This window comes from Rhinoderma darwinii, chromosome 5, assembly GCF_050947455.1.
Source record: "Rhinoderma darwinii isolate aRhiDar2 chromosome 5, aRhiDar2.hap1, whole genome shotgun sequence".
Classification (NCBI taxonomy): Eukaryota; Metazoa; Chordata; class Amphibia; order Anura; family Rhinodermatidae; genus Rhinoderma; species Rhinoderma darwinii.
Window position 1 is genome coordinate 332,860,011 of NC_134691.1, and position 18,685 is coordinate 332,878,695.

The window sequence follows — 18,685 nt, forward strand, 5'->3', positions numbered from 1 at the left end:
TAACTACTATAATACGGACCCCTATATAAAAGAATATAACTACTATAATACTGCCCCCTATATACAAGAATATAACTACTATAATACTGCCCCTATATACAAGCATATAACTACTATAATACTGCCCCCTATATACAAGAATATAACTACTATAATACTGCCCCTATATACAAGAATATAACTACTATAATACTCCCCCTATCTACAAGAATATAACTACTAGAATACTGCCTCCTATATACAAGAATATAACTACTATAATACTGCTCATATATACAAGAATATAACTACTATAATACTGCCTCCTATGTACAAGAATATAACTACTATAATACTGCCCCCTATCTACAAGACTATAACTACTATAATACTGCCCCTATATACAAGAATATAACTACTATAATACTGCCCCCTATATACAAGAATATAACTACTATAATACTGCTCCTATATACAAGAATATAACTACTATAATACTGCCCCCTATATACAGGAATATAACTACTATAATACTGCCCCCTATATACAAGAATATAACTACTATAATACTGCCCCCTATATACAAGAATATAACTACTATAATACTGCTCATATATACAAGAATATAACTACTATAATACTGCCCCCTATATACAAGAATATAACTACTATAATACTGCCCCCTATATACAAGAATATAACTACTATAATACTGCTCATATATACAAGAATATAACTACTATAATACTGCCCCCTATATACAAGAATATAACTACTATAATACTGCCCCCCTATATACAAGAATATAACTACTATAATACTGCTCATATATACAAGAATATAACTACTATAATACTGCCCCCTATATACAAGAATATAACTACTATAATACTGCCCCTATGTACAAGAATATAACTACTATAATACTGACCCCTATATACAAGAATATAACTACTATAATACTGCCTCCTATGTACAAGAATATAACTACTATAATACTGCCCCCTATGTACAAGAATATTACTGCTATAATACTGCCCCCTATGTACAAGAATATAACTACTATAATACTGCTCCTATATACAAGAATATAACTACTATAATACTGCTCCTATATACAAGACTATAACTACTATAATACTGCCTCTTATATACAAGAATATAACTACTATAATACTGCCCCTATATACAAGAATATAACTACTATAATACTGCCCCCTATATACAAGACTATAACTACTACAATACTGCCCCTATATACAAGAATATAACTACTATAATACTGCCCCCTATATACAAGAATATAACTACTATAATACTGCCCCTATATACAAGAATATAACTACTATAATACTGCCCCCTATATACAAGAATATAACTACTATAATACTGCCCCTATGTACAAGAATATAACGACTATAATACTGCCCCCTATATAAAAGAATATAACTACTATAATACTGCCCCCTATATACAAGAATATAACTACTATAATACTGCCCCCTATATACAAGAATATAACTACTATAATACTGCCCCTATATACAAGAATATAACTACTATAATACTGCCCCTATGTACAAGAATATAACTACTATAATACTGCCCCCTATATAAAAGAATATAACTACTATAATACTGCCCCCTATATACAAGATTATAACTACTATAATACTGCCCCTATACACAAAAATATAACTACTATAACACTGCCCCTATATACAAGAATATAACTACTAGAATACTGCCTCCTATATACAAGAATATAACTACTATAATACTGCTCATATATACAAGAATATAACTACTATAATACTGCCTCCTATGTACAAGAATATAACTACTATAATACTGCCCCCTATCTACAAGACTATAACTACTATAATACTGCCCCCTATCTACAAGACTATAACTACTATAATACTGCTCCTATATACAAGAATATAACTACTATAATACTGCCCCTATATACAAGAATATAACTACTATAATACTGCCCCCTATATACAAGAATATAACTACTATAATACTGCCCCCTATATACAAGAATATAACTACTATAATACTGGCCCTATATACAAGAATATAACTACTATAATACTGCCCCTATGTACAAGAATATAACTACTATAATACTGCCCTTATATACAAGAATATAACTACTATAATACTGCCCCTATATACAAGAATATAACTACTATAATACTGCCCCTATATACAAGAATAGAACTACTATAATACTGCCCCCTATGTACAAGAATATAACTACTATAATACTGCCCTTATATACAAGAATATAACTACTATAATACTGCCCCTATATACAAGAATATAACTACTATAATACTGCCCCCTATATACAAGAATATAACTACTATAATACTGCCCCTATGTACAAGAATATAACTACTAGAATACTGCCCCCTATGTACAAGAATATAACTACTATAATACTGCCCCCTATGTACAAGAATATAACTACCATAATACTGCCTCCTATATACAAGAATATTACTACTATAATACTGCTCCCAATATACAAGAATATAACTACTATAATACTGCTCCCTATATACAAAATATAATTACTATAATACTACTCCTATATACAAGAATATAACTACTATAATACTTCCCCCTATATACAAGAATATAACTACTATAATACTGCTCCCTATGTACAAGAATATAGCTACTATAATACTGCTCCCTATATACAAGAATATAACTACTATAATACTGCTCGCTATATAAAAGAATAGAACTACTATAATACTGCCCCCTATATACAAGAATATAACTACTATAATACTGCCCCTATATACAAGAATATAACTACTATAATACTGCCCCTATATACAAGAATATAACTACTATAATACTGCCCCTATGTACAAGAATATAACTACTATAATACTGCTCGCTATATACAAGAATATAACTACTATACTACTGCCCCCTATATAAAAGAATATAACTACTATAATACTGACCCCTATATAAAAGAATATAACTACTATAATACTGCCCCCTGTATACAAGAATATAACTACTATAATACTGCCTCCTATATACAAGAATATATCTACTATACTACTGCTCCCTATATACAAGAATAGAACTACTATAATACTGCCTCCTATATACAAGAATATAACTACTATAATACTGCCCCCTATATACAAGAATGTAACTACTATAATATTGCCCCCTATATACAAGAATATAACTACTATAATACTGCCCCTATATACAAGAATATAACTACTATAATATTGCCCCCTATATACAAGAATATAACTACTATAATACTGCCCCCTATATACAAGAATATAACTACTATAATATTGCCCCTATATACAAGAATATAACTACTATAATACTGCCCCTATATACAAGAATATAACTACTATAATACTGCCCCTATGTACAAGAATATAACTACTATAATACTGCCCCCTATATACAAGAATATAACTACTATAATATTGCCCCTATATACAAGAATATAACTACTATAATACTGCCCCTATATACAAGAATATAACTACTATAATACTGCCCCTATGTACAAGAATATAACTACTATAATACTGCCCCTATGTACAAGAATATAACTACTAGAATACTGCCCCCTATGTACAAGAATATTACTATAATACTGACCCCTATATAAAAGAATATAACTACTATAATACTGCCCCCTATATACAAGAATATAACTACTATAATACTGCCCCTATATACAAGCATATAACTACTATAATACTGCCCCCTATATACAAGATTATAACTACTATAATACTGCCCCTATATACAAGAATATAACTACTATAATACTCCCCCTATATACAAGAATATAACTACTAGAATACTGCCTCCTATATACAAGAATATAACTACTATAATACTGCTCATATATACAAGAATATAACTACTATAATACTGCCTCCTATGTACAAGAATATAACTACTATAATACTGCCCCCTATCTACAAGACTATAACTACTATAATACTGCCCCTATATACAAGAATATAACTACTATAATACTGCCCCTATATACAAGAATATAACTACTATAATACTGCTCCTATATACAAGAATATAACTACTATAATACTGCCCCCTATATACAGGAATATAACTACTATAATACTGCCCCCTATATACAAGAATATAACTACTATAATACTGCCCCCTATATACAAGAATATAACTACTATAATACTGCCCCCTATATACAAGAATATAACTACTATAATACTGCTCATATATACAAGAATATAACTACTATAATACTGCCCCCTATATACAAGAATATAACTACTATAATACTGCCCCCTATATACAAGAATATAACTACTATAATACTGCTCATATATACAAGAATATAACTACTATAATACTGCCCCCTATATACAAGAATATAACTACTATAATACTGCCCCCTATATACAAGAATATAACTACTATAATACTGCCCCCTATATACAAGAATATAACTACTATAATACTGCTCATATATACAAGAATATAACTACTATAATACTGCCCCCTATATACAAGAATATAACTACTATAATACTGCCCCCTATATACAAGAATATAACTACTATAATACTGCCCCCTATATACAAGAATATAACTACTATAATACTGCTCATATATACAAGAATATAACTACTATAATACTGCCCCCTATATACAAGAATATAACTACTATAATACTGCCTCCTATGTACAAGAATATAACTACTATAATACTGCCCCCTATATACAAGAATATAACTACTATAATACTGCCCCCTATATACAAGAATATAACTACTATAATACTGCTCCCTATATACAAGAATATAACTACTATAATACTGCCCCCTCTATACAAGAATATAACTACTATAATACTGCCCCCTCTATACAAGAATATAACTACTATAATACTGCCTCCTATATACAAGAATATTACTACTAGAATACTGCTCCCTATATACAAGAATATAACTACTGTAATACTGCTCCCTATATACAAGAATATAATTACTATAATACTACTCCTATATACAAGAATATAACTACTATAATACTGCCCCCTATATACAAGAATATAACTACTATAATACTGCCCCTATATACAAGAATATAACTACTATAATACTGCCCCCTATGTACAAGAATATAACTACTATAATACTGCTCCTATATACAAGAATATAACTACTATAATACTGCCCCCTATATACAAGAATATAACTACTATAATACTGCCCCTATATACAAGAATATAACTACTATAATACTGCCCCCTATATACAAGAATATAACTACTATAATACTGCCCCTATGTACAAGAATATAACTACTATAATACTGCCCCCTATATAAAAGAATATAACTACTATAATACTGCCCCCTATATACAAGAATATAACTACTATAATACTGCCCCCTATATACAAGAATATAACTACTATAATACTGCCCCTATATACAAGAATATAACTACTATAATACTGCCCCTATGTACAAGAATATAACTACTATAATACTGCCCCCTATATAAAAGAATATAACTACTATAATACTGCCCCCTATATACAAGAATATAACTACTATAATACTGCCACTATATACAAGCATATAACTACTATAATACTGCCCCCTATATACAAGATTATAACTACTATAATACTGCCCCTATACACAAAAATATAACTACTATAACACTGCCCCTATATACAAGAATATAACTACTAGAATACTGCCTCCTATATACAAGAATATAACTACTATAATACTGCTCATATATACAAGAATATAACTACTATAATACTGCCTCCTATGTACAAGAATATAACTACTATAATACTGCCCCCTATCTACAAGACTATAACTACTATAATACTGCCCCCTATCTACAAGACTATAACTACTATAATACTGCTCCTATATACAAGAATATAACTACTATAATACTGCCCCTATATACAAGAATATAACTACTATAATACTGCCCCCTATATACAAGAATATAACTACTATAATACTGCCCCCTATATACAAGAATATAACTACTATAATACTGGCCCTATATACAAGAATATAACTACTATAATACTGCCCCTATGTACAAGAATATAACTACTATAATACTGCCCTTATATACAAGAATATAACTACTATAATACTGCCCCTATATACAAGAATATAACTACTATAATACTGCCCCTATATACAAGAATAGAACTACTATAATACTGCCCCCTATGTACAAGAATATAACTACTATAATACTGCCCTTATATACAAGAATATAACTACTATAATACTGCCCCTATATACAAGAATATAACTACTATAATACTGCCCCCTATATACAAGAATATAACTACTATAATACTGCCCCTATGTACAAGAATATAACTACTAGAATACTGCCCCCTATGTACAAGAATATAACTACTATAATACTGCCCCCTATGTACAAGAATATAACTACTATAATACTGCCTCCTATATACAAGAATATTACTACTATAATACTGCTCCCTATATACAAGAATATAACTACTATAATACTGCTCCCTATATACAAAATATAATTACTATAATACTACTCCTATATACAAGAATATAACTACTATAATACTTCCCCCTATATACAAGAATATAACTACTATAATACTGCTCCCTATGTACAAGAATATAGCTACTATAATACTGCTCCGTATATACAAGAATATAACTACTATAATACTGCTCGCTATATAAAAGAATAGAACTACTATAATACTGCCCCCTATATACAAGAATATAACTACTATAATACTGCCCCTATATACAAGAATATAACTACTATAATACTGCCCCTATATACAAGAATATAACTACTATAATACTGCCCCTATGTACAAGAATATAACTACTATAATACTGCTCGCTATATACAAGAATATAACTACTATACTACTGCCCCCTATATAAAAGAATATAACTACTATAATACTGACCCCTATATAAAAGAATATAACTACTATAATACTGCCCCCTGTATACAAGAATATAACTACTATAATACTGCCTCCTATATACAAGAATATATCTACTATACTACTGCTCCCTATATACAAGAATAGAACTACTATAATACTGCCTCCTATATACAAGAATATAACTACTATAATACTGCCCCCTATATACAAGAATGTAACTACTATAATATTGCCCCCTATATACAAGAATATAACTACTATAATACTGCCCCCTATATACAAGAATATAACTACTATAATATTGCCCCTATATACAAGAATATAACTACTATAATACTGCCCCTATATACAAGAATATAACTACTATAATACTGCCCCTATGTACAAGAATATAACTACTATAATACTGCCCCCTATATACAAGAATATAACTACTATAATATTGCCCCTATATACAAGAATATAACTACTATAATACTGCCCCTATATACAAGAATATAACTACTATAATACTGCCCCTATGTACAAGAATATAACTACTAGAATACTGCCCCCTATGTACAAGAATATTACTATAATACTGACCCCTATATAAAAGAATATAACTACTATAATACTGCCCCCTATATACAAGAATATAACTACTATAATACTGCCCCTATATACAAGCATATAACTACTATAATACTGCCCCCTATATACAAGATTATAACTACTATAATACTGCCCCTATATACAAGAATATAACTACTATAATACTCCCCCTATATACAAGAATATAACTACTAGAATACTGCCTCCTATATACAAGAATATAACTACTATAATACTGCTCATATATACAAGAATATAACTACTATAATACTGCCTCCTATGTACAAGAATATAACTACTATAATACTGCCCCCTATCTACAAGACTATAACTACTATAATACTGCCCCTATATACAAGAATATAACTTCTATAATACTGCCCCTATATACAAGAATATAACTACTATAATACTGCTCCTATATACAAGAATATAACTACTATAATACTGCCCCCTATATACAGGAATATAACTACTATAATACTGCCCCCTATATACAAGAATATAACTACTATAATACTGCCCCCTATATACAAGAATATAACTACTATAATACTGCCCCCTATATACAAGAATATAACTACTATAATACTGCTCATATATACAAGAATATAACTACTATAATACTGCCCCCTATATACAAGAATATAACTACTATAATACTGCCCCCTATATACAAGAATATAACTACTATAATACTGCTCATATATACAAGAATATAACTACTATAATACTGCCCCCTATATACAAGAATATAACTACTATAATACTGCCCCCTATATACAAGAATATAACTACTATAATACTGCTCATATATACAAGAATATAACTACTATAATACTGCCCCCTATATACAAGAATATAACTACTATAATACTGCCCCCTATATACAAGAATATAACTACTATAATACTGCCCCCTATATACAAGAATATAACTACTATAATACTGCTCATATATACAAGAATATAACTACTATAATACTGCCCCCTATATACAAGAATATAACTACTATAATACTGCCTCCTATGTACAAGAATATAACTACTATAATACTGCCCCCTATATACAAGAATATAACTACTATAATACTGCCCCCTATATACAAGAATATAACTACTATAATACTGCTCCCTATATACAAGAATATAACTACTATAATACTGCCCCCTCTATACAAGAATATAACTACTATAATACTGCCCCCTCTATACAAGAATATAACTACTATAATACTGCCTCCTATATACAAGAATATTACTACTAGAATACTGCTCCCTATATACAAGAATATAACTACTGTAATACTGCTCCCTATATACAAGAATATAATTACTATAATACTACTCCTATATACAAGAATATAACTACTATAATACTGCCCCCTATATACAAGAATATAACTACTATAATACTGCCCCTATATACAAGAATATAACTACTATAATACTGCCCCCTATGTACAAGAATATAACTACTATAATACTGCCCCTATATACAAGAATATAACTACTATAATACTGCCCCCTATATACAAGAATATAACTACTATAATATTGCCCCTATATACAAGAATATAACTACTATAATACTGCCCCTATATACAAGAATATAACTACTATAATACTGCCCCTATGTACAAGAATATAACTACTAGAATACTGCCCCCTATATACAAGAATATAACTACTATAATACTGCTCCTATATACAAGAATATAACTACTATAATACTGCCCCCTATATACAGGAATATAACTACTATAATACTGCCCCCTATATACAAGAATATAACTACTATAATACTGCCCCCTCATATACAAGAATATAACTACTATAATACTGCCCCCTATATACAAGAATATAACTACTATAATACTGCCCCCTATATACAAGAATATAACTACTATAATACTGCCCCCTATATACAGGAATATAACTACTATAATACTGTCCCCCTATATACAAGAATATAACTACTATAATACTGCCCCCTATATACAAGAATATAACTACTATAATACTGCTCAGATATACAAGAATATAACTACTATAATACTGCCCCCTATATACAAGAATATAACTACTATAATACTGCCCCCTATATACAAGAATATAACTACTATAATACTGCCCCCTATATACAAGAATATAACTACTATAATACTGCTCATATATACAAGAATATAACTACTATAATACTGCCCCCTATATACAAGAATATAACTACTATAATACTGCCCCCTATATACAAGAATATAACTACTATAATACTGCTCATATATACAAGAATATAACTACTATAATACTGCCCCCTATATACAAGAATATAACTACTATAATACTGCCCCCTATATACAAGAATATAACTACTATAATACTGCCCCCTATATACAAGAATATAACTACTATAATACTGCTCATATATACAAGAATATAACTACTATAATACTGCCCCCTATATACAAGAATATAACTACTATAATACTGCCCCCTATATACAAGAATATAACTACTATAATACTGCCTCCTATGTACAAGAATATAACTACTATAATACTGCCCTCTATATACAAGAATATAACTACTATAATACTGCCCCCTATATACAAGAATATAACTACTATAATACTGCCCCTATATACAAGAATATAACTACTATAATACTGATCCTATATACAAGAATATAACTACTATAATACTGCCCCTATATACAAGAATATAACTACTATAATACTGCTCCCTATATACAAGAATATAACTACTATAATACTGCCCCCTATATACAAGAATATAACTACTATAATACTGCCTCCTATGTACAAGAATATAACTACTATAATACTGCCCCCTATATACAAGAATATAACTACTATAATACTGCCCCTATATACAAGAATATAACTACTATAATACTGCCCCATATATACAAGAATATAACTACTATAATACTGCCCCTATATACAAGAATATAACTACTATAATACTGCCCCATATATACAAGAATATAACTACTATAATACTGCCTCTATATACAAGAATATAACTACTATAATACTGCCCCCTATATACAAGAATATAACTACTATAATACTGCCCCTATATACAAGAATATAACTACTATAATACTGCCCCATATATACAAGAATATAACTACTATAATACTGCTCCCTATATACAAGAATATAACTACTATAATACTGCCCCCCATATACAAGAATATAACTACTATAATACTGCCCCTATATACAAGAATTACCTATGTATCAAAAACCGTACCTCAACAGGAGATGCCCTGACAAATTTGGGAAGATCTGGTGTAGCTGGTTGGAGGCATCGGACACTGCCATCTAATTTTGGTTTGCCCTTCTGGCTGGAATGGGAGCGCTGCGGGGTGACTGGAGCGCTGCGGGGTGACTGGAGCGCTGCGGGGTGACTGGAGCGCTGCGGGGTGACTGGAGCGCTGCGGGGTGACTGGAGCGCTGCGGGGTGACTGGAGCGCTGCGGGGTGACTGGAGCGCTGCGGGGTGACTGGAGCGCTGCGGGGTGACTGGAGCGCTGCGGGGTGACTGGAGCGCTGCGGGGTGACTGGAGCGCTGCGGGGTGACTGGAGCGCTGCGTTGCATGGTGTGTGCACGTCTGTTCTTTTAGTTGTTCTTAGGCATTTACTGTGGTCACTTATTCTGTATATCCTGTGTTGTGATACTCCTTTGTTTTTTCACTGCCTTCTCTGAACTTTGAATGTCTTGTATACCATGGGGGCCCTGTTGTTACCAACCAGTTTTTCGGGTTGGTAATTATGTTGTATTTGTATTTACTTGTACTATTGTACTTGGAAAATTAATAAATAAAACCTTAAAAAAAAAAAAAAAAGATAGATCATAAATTTCAATATCCGTTATAGGGAAAATGAGCATTAATTTGCTATTCCCCCAGTGATAACAGCTTCTTGTCCGGGGGGATGCAGTGCTGGGACCCCTCACAAACAGCTTGTACTTAAATGATCACCAATATTAAAACTGTTCTCAATTTGGACAGCCCAGAAGGAGAGCTCGGTGCCATATAAATAATAATACCATTGTGAATATCTGTATCCAGTAAGATCTTGAAGAGCATGCTGAGAGTTGTAGTGTAAAATAACACAGATGCAGGGAACACTCACCACTTTCCTCAAAGATAAACTTCTCCTCTGGTTTTAGATCTAACAAGTCATCCAATGTACCTGAAAAACGAAAACCATCATCACAAGACTGTACACAATGCAGCGACCCTGCATACCTACATCAGGCTGTTACTCCCCTCTTACCATCGAATGCGGAGTGGTTTGCTTTATCCAATTCAGCTTCAAACGTGACATAGAAAAAAAAAAAAAGGCCAAGATTACAGACATCCCCTTACATTTCACACAAAACACCCCCTGCTGACATTTAACCCCTGCGGTGCCAAATATCACTACCAAATTGCGCCTCTAGTAGTCGGGATATTTTTTGGGTTTATGCTTCCGCCTACATCGACTTTTGCATCATTAAATTTTTCTCATTCCCAGGCTAAGAAGGGCTTTAATGTGTTTTAATTCATCACCATTTTCAAGATCTCTGCTTAAAGTCAGTGAACGGAGACAGTCTAGTCTACATGTTTTGATCTAGTCTTGCTCAAAAGCTGAAGGGTTTGTTACAATGTATAAGTATAGGCAGCCCACTTTGAGGTAAACACAGCAGCAGCACAAATCGTTCTCCTGTCCGGATTCTACGGCGGTAGTTACACCTACACTCTGGGGAGTAGATATAGGGAGTGCAGAGGCAGCATTCAGAATAGGACCCTGGTGCCTAACGGGGTCAGAAGGCTACTCAAGTTTATAAGAAGCCACCAGTGACAACCCAGCTTTGACCTGGACAGTTGAGCCGTGGCTGACAGTCTGGTTGCTAAGAGAACACGGTCTAGGAACCACAGGGCAGCGAGTCCTTAGCAACCAGTCTGTCTTAGATCAAATGAATGCACCAGAGGGCTCTAATGAGATCTTTATAACTTATTGCTGCATTAAAGATGTAAATGTAAAAATTTATTTAGGCGGATAATCCCTTTGAGAATTACTCCTGCAGCAAGTCCAAGTTCAACACCATCCTGCTGTCTACGAGTGGGGAAAATGTGTAGAGGGTCTCATGTTAATCATGCTGGTGGCAGTCTACGGTTAAAGACCAGCTGTACGGGTAGAATATAAACGAGTATGAGGCCTCAATCAGACGGCCATAATACAGCCACATTTTAGTTTCCGTGTTACGGCCGCAAGATCCGATCTCCCTACGATTCAAGTGAACTCAACTTAGATCACCCTAGGAATATATGATTATTTAAGATCGGTTACCTTAAACCACGGGACGCACAGGTCTTATGCCCGTAATACAGACAATAAAATGCAGCTTTAATCTTAGTGGCCTGTGTCATCTTTGGATGGTTCAACTATTCCTTAAAAGTTAACAGAGGACAAAAGAAGCAAGGCTTACCTGATGACACAGATTCAGTCTCATTCTGCTGCTGATCATCTAGAGAGATCAGTCTACAAGGGGGGGAAAAAAAAAGTTTTTCATTTTAATTACATTTTATAATTTCAATAAACCGAATTCGGTTTATTTCTGGTTTAGGTTCATATCACAGGAATCTGCATGGTCTTTCTACAACTGCAGGGCTTACGATCTGTCAGTTCTCCTGTGTGGTGTAGTATAGAGGACCTGTCAGCTCTCCTGTGTGGTGTAGTATAGAGGACCTGTCAGCTCTCCTGTGTGGTGTAGTATAGAGGATCTGTCAGCTCTCCTGTGTGGTGTAGTATAGAGGATCTGTCAGCTCTCCTGTGTGGTGTAGTATAGAGGATCTGTCAGTTCTCCTGTGTGGTGTAGTATAGAGGATCTGTCAGCTCTCCTGTGTGGTGTAGTATAGAGGATCTGTCAGCTCTCCTGTGTGGTGTAGTATAGAGGAGCTGTCAGTTCTCCTGTGTGGTGTAGTATAGAGGAGCTGTCAGTTCTCCTCTGTGGTATAGTATAGAGGAGCTGTCAGCTCTCCTGTGTGGTGTACTATAGAGGAGCTGTCAGCTCTCCTGTGTGGTGTAGTATAGAGGAGCGGTCAGCTCTCCTGTGTGGTGTAGTATAGAGGAGCGGTCAGCTCTCCTGTGTGGTATAGTATAGAGGAGCTGTCAGCTCTCCTGTGTGGTGTACTATAGAGGAGCTGTCAGCTCTCCTGTGTGGTGTAGTATAGAGGAGCGGTCAGCTCTCCTGTGTGGTGTAGTATAGAGGAGCGGTCAGCTCTCCTGTGTGGTCTAGTATAGAGGAGCTGTCAGCTCTCCTGTGTGGTGTAGTATAGAGGAGCTGTCAGCTCTCCTGTGTAGTGTAGTATAGAGGATCTGTCAGCTCTCCTGTGTGGTGTAGTATAGAGGATCTGTCAGTTCTCCTGTGTGGTGTAGTATAGAGGATCTGTCACCTCTCCTGTGTGGTGTAGTATAGAGGAGCTGTCAGTTCTCCAGTATTGTGTAATATAGAGGATCTGTCAGTTCTCCTGTGTGGTGTAGTATAGAGGAGCTGTCAGCTCTCCTGTGTGGTGTAGTATAGAGGATCTGTCAGCTCTCCTGTGTGGTGTAGTATAGAGGATCTGCCAGCTCTCCTGTGTGGTGTAGTATAGAGGATCTGCCAGCTCTCCTGTGTGGTGTAGTATAGAGGATCTGCCAGCTCTCCTGTGTGGTGTAGTATAGAGGATATGCCAGCTCTCCTGTGTGGTGTAGTATAGAGGATCTGCCAGCTCTCCTGTGTGGTGTAGTATAGAGGATCTGCCAGCTCTCCTGTGTGGTGTAGTATAAAGGAGCTGTCAGCTCTCCTGTGTGGTGTAGTATAGAGGATCTGTCAGCTCTCCTGTGTGGTGTAGTATAGAGGATCTGTCAGTTCTCCTTTGTGGTGTAGTATAGAGTATCTGTCAGCTCTCTTGTGTGGTGTAGTATAGAGGATCTGTCAGTTCTCCTGTGTGGTGCAGTATAGAGGATCTGTCAGTTCTCCTGTGTGGTGTAGTATAGAGGAGCTGTCAGTTCTCCTGTGTGGTGCAGTATAGAGGATCTGTCAGTTCTCCTGTGTGGTGCAGTATAGAGGATCTGTCAGTTCTCCTGTGTGGTGTAGTATAGAGGAGCTGTCAGTTCTCCAGTATTGTGTAATATAGAGGATCTGTCAGCTCTCCTGTGTGGTGTAGTACAGAGGATCTGTCAGCTCTCCTGTGTGGTGTAGTATAGAGGAGCTGTCAGCTCTCCTGTGTGGTGTAGTATAGAGGAGCTGTCAGCTCTCCTGTGTGGTGTAGTATAGAGGAGCTGTCAGCTCTCCTGTGTGGTGTAGTATAGAGGAGCTGTCAGCTCTCCTGTGTGGTGTAGTATAGAGGAGCTGTCAGCTCTCCTGTGTGGTGTAGTATAGAGGAGCTGTGAGTTCTCCTGTGTGGTGTAGTATAGAGGAGCTGTGAGTTCTCCTGTGTGGTGTAGTATAGAGTATCTGTCAGCTCTCCTGTGTGGTGTAGTATAGAGGATCTGTCAGCTCTCCTGTGTGGTGTAGTATAGAGGAGCTGTCAGTTCTTCTGTGTGGTGTAGTATAGAGGAGCTGTCGGCTCTCCTGTGTGGTGTAATAGAGAGGATCCGTCAGCTCTCCTGTGTGGTGTAGTATAGAGGAGCTGTCGGCTCTCCTGTGTGGTGTAGTATAGAGGATCCGTCAGCTCTCCTGTGTGGTGTAGTATAGAGGGATATGTCAGCTCTCCTGTGTGGTGTAGTATAGAGGAGCTGTCTGCTCTCCTGTGTGGTGTAATACAGAGGATCCGTCAGCTCTCCTCACCGGTCCGTTCTTAGTGCATATGCTCCAGAATGGTTATTTTATGGGGAATGCATGTACTCCCCTCTTAATTTGCCTCTGAATAGTGATGGGTTCTCTTTAAAGGGAAACTACATCATAAAAGTGTTTCCCCATAGTAATTGCTGGTGACACAGCCGGATTGCTACAGTCCTGTTGAGATCCGTCAGGTGCAATATTGTGATGGAGACGATGTCTTGAATAGTAGAAGTTATGTTTGTGTGCATGTGAGGACCTTGATTATTTGGTTATTTGGATGCACACACGGTCTATATGACAACATTACACCTGACAAATCAGAAGGGGCCATGTTGTCATCAAATTGTCTCAGTACTACAGCCTGAGGCTTTGGGCCTGTAACTTCAAGTGATCATATCTTAGCCTAGCATTAAAAAAGGATTTTCTCATTTTTAACGTACTCTAAAGGGATGTCTCATTCCAGCTACTTACTGGTCGTTATCCGGTGTTTTAGGAAACGTTTCCTTGGCTTTCGTTTTCTTCTTAGATTGATGACATAGTTTGTCAACTGGGTCTTGCAAACTCTAAAGTGGAATATAATAAAAAACAAATTTAAAGTTGTGTCCGTCGTCTCTACCACAATCAGTTGCCTAAATTTGGGACCCTTACTCTGCGCTCTATAGCGAGCTGGGTGTTGATTGGCTGGATAATTTCTTTCTTTATTGACCTTACTGACGTCACTGCTGCGGGCAGTGATTGGCCGGTGTTGTCATGTCGAGATGAAACGTCCTTGAGTACCATGCAACAGAGTGGCGGAGCACCATGAAACCGAGAGCGGCAGAGACCCATGAAACAGAGAACGGCGGAGCACCAAGAAACAGAGCTGCGGAGCACCATGAAACAGAATGGCAGAGAGCCATGAAATAAAGTGCGGCGGAGCACCATGAAACAGAGCGGCGGAGCGCCTTGAAATAAAGTGCGGCGGAGCACCATGAAACAGAGAGCTGCGGAGCACCATGAAATAATGTGCGGCGGAGCACCACGAAACAGAAAACGGCGGAGCGCCATAAAATAAAGTACGGCGGAGCACCATGAAACAGAGAGCGGCGGAGCACCATGAAACAGAGAGCGGCGGAGCACCATGAAATAATGTGCGGCGGAGCACCATGAAACAGAGAGCGGCGGAGCACCATGAAACAGAGAGCGGCGGAGCGCCATGAAACAGGAGAGCGGCGGAGCGCCATGAAACAGGAGAGCGGCGGAGCGCCATGAAACAGGAGAGCGGCGGAGCGCCATGAAACAGGAGAGCGGCGGAGCACCATGAAACAGGAGAGCGGCGGAGCACCATGAAACAGGAGAGCGGCGGAGCACCATGAAACAGGAGAGCGGCGGAGCACCATGAAACAGGAGAGCGGCGGAGCACCATGAAACAGGAGAGCAATGTAGGATTTGATAGCTTAGATTATTATTTAAAAAAATAAGCCTCAAAAACCCACTTAATGCTGTGTTTTCATCCTACTGAAGTTAATGGGGGGGGGGGGGCGAACAACAACAACGCTGCAACAAGTTGAGCGCAATGCTATCACATTCACTACTAAGTAAAGTTAAGAAACCTGCATGTGTGCTCACAACTGGGGATATGCATAGGACCGGCTTTCATAACCACTCTGACTACTGGAACCCCCCACTGATCAGACACCGAGGCCTCATCTACACATCGTGGGAAAACTCCTTTAATCAGCACTGACATTTATAGGAACTGCAGCATAATCACCTTCTCAGAAACTAAAAAAGGTCTCCTGCTCGTACTTGTAGTTCCCGAGCAGCTGGAAACAGCCAGGCTGCCTAATCATATATAGCTGAATCTGCTGAGGTGCCCGCGGTACGCCCACACAAGCGTGGGAACAAGTATGATGGGGAAATCCTGGTACTGAAAGCTCAATTGTGATTAATACGAAGTCAACAGAAGATAATGGAAAAAGGAAGAACATTTGCTTTTTATAAGCAGAATACATTTGACTGAGCCAAAAAGGGGACAACCAACGAAAAAGTTATAATCTGACCCGCCAGATTCAGGACCGCGCAAGGTGCACAAGACCCTCCTGTGTTACCTGTCCAGAAGAATTAGTGTCTCCTCCCAACAGTCACAACTAAACCCAGGTTCAGCTTTTACCTATACATCCATCAGCCATAACATGAAAACCACCTGCATAATATTGTGTCAGTCGCCCTCATGCCATCTAAGGCAGCTTTGACCCATCGAGACATGGACTCCACCAGATCTCTGAAGGTTCCTGTGGTCTCTGGCACAAGACGTTGGCAGCAGATCCTCGAAGGGATCGGACTTGTTTCTCCAGCACATCCCACAGATGATCCATCAGATTGAAATCTGGGGAATTTGGAGACAACACCTTGAAGTCTTGGTCATGTTCCTCAGACCATTCGTGTACAATGTTTGCAGTGTGGCGGGGGCATCATCCTGCTGACAGGGGGCACTGCTATTAGGGAATACCGCTGCCATGAAGGGGGTATTTGTCTGCAGCAATGTTTAGGTCGGTGGTAGAGGTCACATCCACATGAATGTCAGGACACAAGGTTTCCCAGAGTATCACACTGCCTCCGCCGGCTTGTCTTCTTCCCATAATGCATCCTGGTGCCATCTCGTCTCCAGGTAAGCGACGCACACACAACCGGCCGTCCACATGATGTAAAACGTGATTCCAACCAAGGCCGCCTTCTCCATTCCTCCATGCTCCAGTTCTGATCTCACGTGCCCATTGTAGGCGCTTTCGGTGGTGGACAGGGGTCAGCATGGACCAGTCTGCAGCTATACAGCTCCATATACAGCAAGCCGCGATGCTCGGGCATCAAGCTTAAACTGGTACCATAAACATAATTCCTAATATCTTGGTGTGGGTTTTAGGACCTAATATCTTGGTGTGGGTTTTAAGTGGTTAAAAAAAAAAATTTTTACAATCAACTATTTCTATTTTTGACCCACTAGTGAACTACACAATGTGATCCATAGATCACTTATTTAACGCTTTTGTATACAAAGCATTATTTCCTATCCGTAATAAAAAACGGACGCGCAATCTGTAAAGCCGAACCTATGACTGTAAAATCTAAGGGGTTAAACTCTGATCCCAGCCGTTGCAGCGGGAGGTCGGCTGTATATTACAGTTGGCACCTGGGCAGATGATGGCGCGACGGCTCCTGTACCATCCACTGGACGTACTCTTAGGTCCTACTGCAGTCAGAAAACACGAATTAAGACATAATAGTACGGCCAAATGTAGGA

General features: G+C 36.9%; 1 protein-coding gene across 5 annotated transcripts in view; it reads right to left on the reverse strand.

Annotated features, from left to right (window-relative positions):
• The window catches only part of ICA1 (islet cell autoantigen 1), an 81,422-nt gene that overhangs the window by 6,338 nt on the left and 56,399 nt on the right, over positions 1 to 18,685 (reverse strand). For all 5 annotated transcript variants that reach the window (XM_075827756.1, XM_075827752.1, XM_075827754.1 and 2 more), the window contains 4 exons: positions 15,877 to 15,968; positions 13,069 to 13,121; positions 11,874 to 11,909; positions 11,730 to 11,789 (listed from right to left, as the gene is read on the reverse strand). In XM_075827756.1, coding sequence (XP_075683871.1) covers positions 11,730 to 11,789; positions 11,874 to 11,909; positions 13,069 to 13,121; positions 15,877 to 15,968 — 241 coding nt within the window. The remainder of the gene's footprint in view (positions 1 to 11,729; positions 11,790 to 11,873; positions 11,910 to 13,068; positions 13,122 to 15,876; positions 15,969 to 18,685) is intronic.